The sequence below is a fragment of the Cinclus cinclus genome, chromosome 29 (assembly GCF_963662255.1).
Source record: "Cinclus cinclus chromosome 29, bCinCin1.1, whole genome shotgun sequence".
In the NCBI taxonomy this organism is placed as follows: domain Eukaryota; kingdom Metazoa; phylum Chordata; class Aves; order Passeriformes; family Cinclidae; genus Cinclus; species Cinclus cinclus.
The window spans coordinates 3,427,854-3,436,982 of record NC_085074.1 but is presented as its reverse complement, the minus strand read 5'-3'; the positions used below and the strand labels follow the sequence as shown (position 1 = coordinate 3,436,982).

General features: G+C 68.8%; 1 protein-coding gene across 1 annotated transcript; it reads left to right on the top strand.

Moving 5' to 3' along the window:
- The first annotated feature begins 3,009 nt into the window (after positions 1 to 3,009).
- Positions 3,010 to 8,206, top strand: SORBS3 (sorbin and SH3 domain containing 3). The gene is made up of 21 exons (XM_062510465.1): positions 3,010 to 3,117; positions 3,204 to 3,309; positions 3,407 to 3,630; positions 3,701 to 3,764; positions 3,836 to 3,950; positions 4,025 to 4,109; positions 4,188 to 4,247; positions 4,340 to 4,426; positions 4,664 to 4,839; positions 4,988 to 5,043; positions 5,096 to 5,274; positions 5,325 to 5,461; positions 6,199 to 6,323; positions 6,413 to 6,492; positions 6,621 to 6,667; positions 6,815 to 6,929; positions 7,004 to 7,129; positions 7,243 to 7,655; positions 7,840 to 7,866; positions 7,952 to 8,058; positions 8,145 to 8,206. Exons 1-21 carry the CDS (start codon positions 3,010 to 3,012, stop codon positions 8,204 to 8,206), a joined length of 2,499 nt encoding a protein of 832 aa, XP_062366449.1.
- Positions 8,207 to 9,129: the final 923 nt, after the last annotated feature.

Genomic DNA, 9,129 nt, shown 5'->3' with positions numbered 1-9,129 from the left:
GCCCGGGCTGCGCGTTAAATATTTATCTGTGAGCGGAGGCTGGTGCTGGGAGCCGCGGGGAGGGAGGGACCGAGGCAGGGCCGGCGCTGGAGGCTCCTCGCCGGGTACGGGGACGGTGAGTGGGGGACCAGGAGGTGAGTGGGGCAGGGGGTTTGGGCAGGGGGTGTTGGCACCCCGAGAGGGGCTGTGATGAGGGGGACTGCTCCTCGCATCGCCAGCGGGTGCTGCGACCTCGCGAAGTGTCACTTGGTGGGCTGGAGGGAACCTGGAAGACATGGTCGGCAGGGATGGGGTGTCCCCTCGCTGGGTTTAACCCTCCCCGGCCCTGCTGCCATCCCTGCACTCGTCACCCCGGGATTTTCCAGCAGGATCAGCCCCTGTCCCCGTGCTGTGTCCTCGCCACGGTGTCCCCAGCTGGCACCATGGAGCCACTGGGGTGGCAGCTGCGCCCCCAGGGCCGTGTCAGGGGGGAGGACACCCGACCCTGTCCCCGGTGTCCCCGGTGTCCCCGGTGTCCCCAGGGCGCAGCATCGCAGCCGGACAGAGCTCCTGCCATCGTTCCTCTCGTCCCCAGCAGCAGGGGGCGGTGGCTTGGTGGGGACCGAGGGGTGGCAGCGAAGCCACCATCGCCCCGGGAGCTCACGTGGGAGCTCACGGGATGAGGAAGGGCTGGGGCTGCCCCGTTTTGGGGGTGTCAGCAGTTTGGGGGAGCAGGAAGTGGTCGGCGGGTGAGTGGTGGATGCGGGCGCTGCCCGAGGAGGCACGGGGGGACACGGGACACCCCCAGAGCAGGGCACGGGGGCGTTCCATGGGGGACCCACGCCCGGATTCCTTAGGGATGGGCGGATGGAGGGGATGGAGGGGTGCAGTGGGGATGGGGGCTCTGCTCTGACTGCCCCCACATCAGGGCTTGGCGGGCACAGGAGCACAGAGCCCACTCCCCACTTCGGTCCTCATCTCTCAGCATTTCTCTCCTCAGCCTCTTCCAAAAATCCTCCCTAAATCCCTTTTTCCATCGGATGGGGAAACGGTGACGCTGGAGGAGGTGAGGTGGGACGCAGGCAGGGCACGGGGGTCTTACATGCGGGTTCCCAGTGCCCAGGTCCCTGGAGGATGGAGTGATTGAAGACATGGAGGAATGCAGGAGATGCAAGGGATGGACGGGATAGAGAGTCAGCCGTGGGAAAGCGGGAGGCAGTGGGGATGGGGCTCTGCTCTCCCCGTGCCCCCATCCCGGAGCTCGGAGATCCACGGGAGCGCAGACCCCACTCCCCACCTCGGTCCCGACCACCACCCAGCACTCCCTTCCCCCATCCTTTCCCGAAAATTTCCCCCCCCCCCCCCCCCCAAATCCCCGTCTCCATCGCGCCAGGGGGCCGGCGACGCCGGGCTGGCCCCGTTTCGTAAGCGGGGGCCGGGTGTGCGGGAACGCGTGCGCGGGGCGTGGGATGAGTTCAGCCTCTTGGCTCCATTCCCTGGATCCCATCCCTGGAAATGTCACTGGAAACTCTGAATGGGCCGGCCCAGCTCCAGAGCGGGGAGCGCTGGGGGGGGCAGAGCACCCCGGGGGGACCGGGGCACACGGGGACCCAACACCGGGGAGGACGGTGACTCCCGACCCTCCAGGGACATGTTCTTGGGGGGCTCTCCCCGCCAAGGCCCCACGATTCGCTGAGCCCCCCCTCGTCCCCGCTCCTTCTCCCGTCGAAGTTCGTGCCGTGGATTTTTCTTCTCTGCCGCTCGCAGCTCCGTCCCGCTCGCCCCGGGGCTCCCCAAAACCCCGGTGTTTCCAGGGGGACCCCCTTGGCACCGCCCAGGAGGTAAGAGCTGGCTGGGGGGGGCCGGAGAGGGGACCCCCGGGGGCAGGTTTTGGGGGACACTCCAAAGGAAGAGAAGGATGGGGCAGAGCCCTGTGTGGGTGCTGTGCTGGGAATGGCGTGGAGGTTTTTGGGGTGCCCTGGGGGGGATAGGAGCCTGCACCCCACTTTCTGTGTCCCGAGGCACATCCTTCCCCGGTCCTCAGTTTCCCCACGGGGTTGATTAACATTAATTACAGCCTTGGGGCTGCGGTGTGAGGAACAGGGAGCCGAGGGGTCGCCAGCCCGATTTGGGGGTCCCACACACACAGAGGGCACCGTGCCGGGCTGGCACCCCCGGCAGCGCCCCAGAATGCCCCATTGGAAACGGGGTCTGACCGTGGTGGGGACCTGCGAGCGCCGGTGCCGCGGTGAGGGACGAGCCAGGGCACAGGTATCCAGCAAAGGCCGCGGAGCTGTGGTCGCCTCCGGAGCCTCCCGGTTATCCGGAACCGCTCGGGAGGTCCCGTTCCCCCCAGCTGTCCCCCGGCCGGTCCGCGGTGAGTCACAGCATCGCCCTCCCGGCGGGCGGTGCCGGGCTCGGCCGCGCGTTCCCGGCTCCTCGTCCCTCCGTCCCCTCTCCCTCCCTGTTTGCGCTGCAGGGCGGGGAAATATTTTTGCCCTGTCGTGTTCCCGGCACTGGCAGCGCTCCCGGGCGGGCGACGCTGCTGCCGCCACGTGCCCGGGCTGGAGGGCACCGTGCCGGGATGGCGGATGGGAAAGCGGCACGGCCATCGCCCCGAGCCGCTCCGGGCGTGTTCTTCCCGAAGAGCCCGGGGGGCTGGATCCATCCGTGCAGAGCCGGGGCAGGGCCGGGCGCGGGTGGTCTGGATCCGCATGGAGAAGGCGGTGGGGGACCCGCGCCAGGGCTGGTTCTGAACAGGAACAGCCGCTTCGCCTGGCGCCGCGGGGCTCCCTGGGCTGGGGACGCTGCCACCGTGGCTGTCACCCCACCGTGATCGTTGTCACCCCACACATGATGTCCCCTGCGCCTCTGAATGACAGGGGACGCTCCCAGCGGCGGGGCTGGGGATCCTCCGATCCGCCATCTCTCTGGCAAAGCCTGGGAATGCCCAGAAAACAGGGGCACGGGACGGCCCGTGAGCACAGCTTCTTCTCCCACAGGGCACGGGCACCATCCCACCCCCCGGCCATGGCGGGCCGGCTCCTGCCCCCCGACACCAGCCCGGCTCTGGGTGTGGAGGACGTTCCCCACCCTCACCCGGCTCTGCAGGTGTCCCCGCAGCACACGGTGACACGGGTGAGTGGGGCTGGGGACTGTCGCGTGCTGGTGGATTCCTGGGGGGTCGCACCCCTCCAATCCTTGGCGCTGCCCCTGTGCCACAGGTGCCCGTCATCCGCCACCGCGGCTCCAACACTCTCAACTTCCACTTCCATGACTCGGAGAGCCGCAGCGCTGCCGAGAACAGCCAGGGAGATCCCAAGAGCTCAGGTACAGCCCTGAGCATCCTGGGGATACCCCTGGGGGCTCCCCCGAGCGATGCTCACCTGAGCCATGCTCACCTGAGCCATGCTCACCTTGTCTCTAGTGAATGAGTGGTACCAGACCTGGCCGGCCAAGGAGGCGAAAGCCCCCAGCACCCCAGTGCCCGCCCACCCCACTCCCAGCCCCAGGGCTGCCCCCACCTGCCCACGGGCACCGGGCTGGTCGGCAACCTGGACCAAGGACAGCAAGCGGCGGGAGAGGCGCTGGGTGAAGTACGATGGCATCGGGCCCGTGGATGAGACAGGGATGCCCCTCGCCTCACGCTCGGTGAGTGGGGGCACAGGGCAGGGGTGTCACCCCGCTGTCACCCCCTTATCACCCCAATCTGTGCCCCCAGAGCGTTGACAGCCCCCGGGACTGGTACCGCAGCATGTTCCGTCAGATCCACCGCAAGCTGCCAGGTGAGCCCAGGTGTGTGGGTGTGGCACAGAGCAGGGGCAGCTCGGCACCCGCTCAGCTCCTCCATCCTCAGAGCCCGACTGGGACACACATTCCTGCCCCACCACGGCACCTCCATCACCCTCCAAACCGCGGAGGAGGGGGTCAGCCCCAGCAGAGCCCCCTGGCATTCCCAACGGGATGGACTGGTGAGCGCGGCACAGGGACGTGGGTGCCCACGGGGTGGGGGCTGTGGTGGCTGAACCCCTCCCACCCTCCACAGGACCCGCTGGGGTGTCACCGGTGCCACCTCCGAGCCTGGCAGCATTTTTGACTATGAACCAGGGAAGTCCTCTCCCCGGGAGCAGGTAGGCAGGTCCTGGCACACGGGCAGGGCGGTGGCACCTCAGTGGGCACACACCTGACTGGCCCCTTGCCCTTTCCAGACCCCGGCTGCAGCACAGCCGAAGCGGGCTCAGTCCATCGAGGTGAGGTGGTGGTGGCAGGTGGGGGTCAGGGGGAGGCAGTGGGGTCCCGGTGCCCATGGGCAGTGCCAGCCTGGCCCACCCCAGCCCTGTCCTGCCCGTGCCATGTGCAGGTGCTGCTGGAGCAGGAGCTGGAGCAGCTCAGCGAGGAGCTGGACAAGGACATGAGGGACATGGAGACAAGCCGGACGCCCCGCCAGGTACCCCAGACCCCTCCTGCTGCTCCTTGGTCCCTGCAGGGCATCCAGCTGTGGGCACATCCAGCTGTGGGCACATCCAGCTGTGGGCTCAGCCTTTGTGCAAGGCTCGGACATGCACATGGTGGGATGCACAGCTGGATGCATGCGTGGCCAGATGCTGGATTAATGCTTGGATTGGTGCGTGCACATCTGGGTGCGTGCACGGCTGGATGTGGGCACAGCTGGATGCCTGCACAGCTGGATGTGTGCGTGGCTGGATCCCTGCACATCTGGATGCCTGCCCGGCTGGGTGAATGCACAGCTAGCTGCGTGCACATCTGGATGCGTGCACAACTCGGTGCCGGTCTGTCTGGGTCCGCGCACATCTGGACCCACGCACGGCTGCTCAGCGGCCTGGAGCCGTGGCCGTGGCTGTGGGGCTCTAGGACCCAGCCCGTCCGTCCGTCCGGCCGGCCGGCGGTTCATTGGCGCAGCCGAGCTGGACTCCTTCGCTTCCCGCCGAGACTCGGCCTCCTGGATGATTAATTTTTCTCTCCCACCCCCTCCCGCTCCTCCCGGCAGAGCCCGGCGGCTGCTCCCACCGCTCGCTCCCCTGCTCCGGCCTCCCCGGCTTCTCGGTGAGTTCAGCGGCCGCTCCCACCCCCCGCACCCCCAAATCCCCCTGCCCAGACCCCACTCGAGGCGAGGGACAGGACCCCGTTCTGGGGGTGGCGAGCGGGCGGGCTGCTCCTGCAGCGTCCCGCGGGGTGAGAGTCCCCCGGGCATCCCCCACGGGATCCCCGCGGACCCCCTCGTGCCCCCACACCCCGGCACGGGTGGGAGCCGGCGCCGGGCCGGCTGCCCGCTGGGTGTGACGGGACCGGAGCGGGGCTGACCCTTTCCCCCGTCCCTGGAGCAGGGACTCCGTGTCCCGGCGTTTGGCTCCTTCCCAGGGGAGGTGACGGTGCTTGGATTCCCACCGCTGTGTCCCCATGTCCCCACGGGCGCAGGGAAGCGGCAGCTGTGCCGGCGGCTGCCGGAGCACCCCGGGATGGGGTGGGGACCGCGGGATGGGGTGGAGACCCCAGGGTGTCCCTATAGACCCCTCTGTGCCCCGGCAGCGGGAGGAAAACAAACAAACAAACAAACAAACAAGCGCCTCCTCTTGTAGGACCGACCGTAACTCCCAGGGGAGCACGGGGGGGGGGGGGGGGGGGGGGGGGTTGGCTCCCCCATCCTCAACCCTTCTCCGGTTTGGGGGGTGCATTTGGGCTCTTAAAGTGCCCCCCGGAGCGGAGTTATTCATTAGCCAGCCCGCCCTCCCCTGCTCCGTGCTTCCTGCTCGGCGGCAGCGGGGCCGCGCTGCCGGCGCTGCCGGAAAACTTTGGACCTGTCCCGCTTGGCTGCCTCTGGACGAGACCCTGGAGGGGTGAAGAGAGCAGACCCAGGATTCTCGGTTCTGGGGGACCCCAGCGTCTTCACACTGGGTGGCTCTGGTCCGTGGGATCCCGGGGTCCTGGTTCTGGGAAACCCCAATATCCTGGTTCATGGAATTCAAGCATCCTGGTCCTGGCGGACCTCAAATTCCTGGTCTATGGAAACCAGGGGTGCTGGTCCATGGGATCCAGGAGTCCTGAGGATTCCTGATGTCCTGGTCCATGAGACTCAGGGGTCCTGGTCCGTGCAATTCACAGGACCCCGATATCCTGGTCTGGGGGACGAGCAGGGAGGGCTCATGGCAGCAGGGTTGGACACGAGACTCAGCCCTGCCCTGAGCCACTGTCACCCCACAGGAGCCCCCTATCACCCCACCGGCTGTGGAGCCCCCCTGTCACCCACTCCTTACCTGCGACCCCCAGCATGGAGCGGGGTGGGCTGGGGCTGGCCAGTGACCGGAGCCATGCAGCCTCCGGCAGAGGTGAGCCCCCCTTTAGCCCCTCTGAGCCCCCCCAAGCCCTGCCATGGGGCACCCCAAGAACCCAGCTGGTGACACCCCGCTCTTTACAGACACCCTCAGGCCAGGGACCCTCCCCAGCTTGTCGGACCTGGGGGACCCCGTGGAGGCCGTCAAGAAGGAGGAGAAGAAGGTGGGGCTGGGATGGTCCCATCCCATGTGGGATTTGGGATGGCTGGAATTGGGAGTGCCCCATGGCAGGGCATGGGGGGCTCAGGAGGAGGGTTTACTCTCCCTGTAACCTTTCCTCTCCCTCCCCAGATGAAAGCTGCTCGCCTCAAGTTCAACTTCCAGGCTGAGTCTCCCAAGTAAGCACGGGGGTCACTCGTGGGGTCCCGCCGTGCCCCTCGGATGATGGATGAGGACTGGGGGAGCCCCGGCACGCGGGGTGGCCCTGCCCGTCGGGCTGGGGACAGGTCTGTGCCCCCGGACGGGTGTGACAGTGTCCCTTACAGGGAGCTGACGCTGCAGAAGGGGGACATTGTCTACATCCACAAGGAGGTGGACAGGAACTGGCTGGAGGGGGAGCACCACGGCCGCGTGGGCATCTTCCCTTCCAACTACGTGGAGGTGAGCCCGGGCCGTGAGGGGACAGCGGGGCCGGGGGGTCCTGGCACTGCCCCTCACCCGCGTGTCCCACACAGATCCTGCCCCCCACGGAGGTGCCCAAGCCCATCAAGGCTCCCACGCTCCAGGTGCTGGAATACGGTGAGGCTTCGGCGCTCTACAACTTCAGAGGGGATCTGCACGTGGAGCTCTCCTTTCGCAAGGTACCGCCGCTCCGTGCTGTGCCATTCCTTGGCCTTTCCGTGTCCATTCCTTGCCCTTTCCGTGCCCATTCCGTGCCCATTCCATGCTGACCCACCCTCTCCTCCCGCGGCAGGGCGAGCGGATCTGCCTGGTGCGGCGAGTGAACGAGAACTGGTACGAGGGGCGGATCTCGGGCACCAGCCGCCAGGGCATTTTCCCCGCCACCTACGTCCAGGTGTTGAAGGAGCCACGGGTCAAAGCCACAGCCGAGGACATCCCCTCCTCCCCTGCTCCCGCCAGCCCCCGGCCCGCAGCCGGATCCCCGTCCCTGCAGCGCTCACCCGGTCCCCGGATCCCCCAGGCTCCCACAGGCTCTCCCCGGGAAGCCAAGCGGGGTCCCGGGGTGACGGGAGGGCGCCCGTCCTCTCCGCTTCACCTCAGCAACACCTTCCCCTCCTCCCCAAAGCTGCCCCACGTTGGCACCCCCGGCCCCTTGGTGGCCTCTGCCAGCCCCCCACACCCTGCGGCCACCCACCCCCAGGAGCCCCGGCGTCCTGCCTGGACCCCTGAGCAGGTGAGTGGTCCCCACCCTGGCATCGTGCCCCCCACCCTGGCATCGTGCCCCGGCACCGCCGGGGCTGCGGGCGCTGCCCTGAACCCACCCTGTCCCCCCACAGCGCGCAGCCCCGGCCGCACAAACCGGTGCCCGCCCCGAGCCCGCCCCGTCCTACAACGGCTCCGAAATCCGGTGGACTCCGTAAGCAGGGCCAGGAGTGTCCCCAGGGCGCCGCGTCCCCACGAGGGACCCGTGGGGTGGGTCCTGCCCATGATTTTTCTCGCAGGTACCGGGCGCTCTACCAGTACCGGCCCCAAAACGCCGACGAGCTGGAGCTGCTAGAAGGGGACAGGGTGGATGTCATGCAGCAGTGCGACGATGGCTGGTTCGTGGGTGCGTGGCCACCAGCATGGGGACAGGGATGAGGACAAGGTGCCACCCTCGCCCCTCACCACCTCTCCGTGTCTTTGTCCCCACAGGAGTGTCCAGGAGGACGCAGAAATTTGGCACTTTTCCTGGGAATTACGTGGCGCCGGTGTGACCCGCGGCCATGGGGATCCCCGGGGGGAGGAGTGGGGCTGGGGGCTTCTCTCTGTTCCGCCTGGGCCACCCTGTGTCCCGTCCGTGTCCCCCCACGGGGATGAAGTACCTCCAGCTCCCTCCCGCCCCTATGGGGCTGCTTCTAACAGGGACAAATCCCCCCGGCTAGGGGTGTCCCCCCCACCCCAGTGCCTTAACCCGCCCCCTCCTCACCGCTGCCCTCTGCCACCACCCCGGGGGTCGCCCTGGGATCCTGACCGGTGCCGGGCCTGACCATGACGGCCGTGACCCGGGATGTGGGTCCGTGTCCGGGAGTCGCCTTCGCTTCTTTTCCATCATTAAAGCTCAGCTCAGCCCGACTCCGAGAGATCCGGGATTGTGGAGGAGCCGCTCCCGGGACACGTCCCACCGGGAGCCGCGGGGCGGGGAGCGGGGGGAGGACGCTGCGTGGGGCCGCGGGGATCCCCCCACGCCCACGGGCGGTCCCGGTCGGTGCCGGGGCGGGCCCAGCCACCGCCGTGAGCCCCGTCCCGGAGGGGGGGGGGGGGGGGGGGGGGGGGCCGTGCCCGTAGCCCGGCCCGGCCCGGCTCCTCCCGAGGAGGCGGTGCCGTCCCGGGGCTGCGCTCGGCTCCGCAGCCCCGCGGGGCCGCCCGGCTCGGCCGCCCGGGTGAGTGCGCGGGGGGCACGGGGGGCTTGGGGGGCGCCGGCTGCGGCTGTGGGGGGTGTCCGTCCGTCGGGGGTCCCGGTGCCCGGGGGTGGAGAGGGACGTGAGGCCATGTCGCGCTACTGCGTCCCCAAGTCCTCACGTCCCCAAGTCGCCAGGTCCCCAGATCCCCCGCGAGCGCCATGTCCCTGTGTCCCCACGTCCCAGCGACTCCTGGCATCTCCCGTCCCCGCCGCTCGCCCCGCGGGTGCCAGGCGGCA

Coding starts and splice junctions, on each gene's coding strand:
- SORBS3 (XM_062510465.1), top strand. CDS start 3,010: ATGGCGGGCCGGCTCCTGCCCCCCGACACCAGCCCGGCTCTGGGTGTG. Junction 6,493..6,620: donor TCAAGAAGGAGGAGAAGAAG/GTGGGGCTGGGA, acceptor CTCCCTCCCCAG/ATGAAAGCTGCTCGCCTCAA. Junction 8,059..8,144: donor CGACGATGGCTGGTTCGTGG/GTGCGTGGCCAC, acceptor TTGTCCCCACAG/GAGTGTCCAGGAGGACGCAG.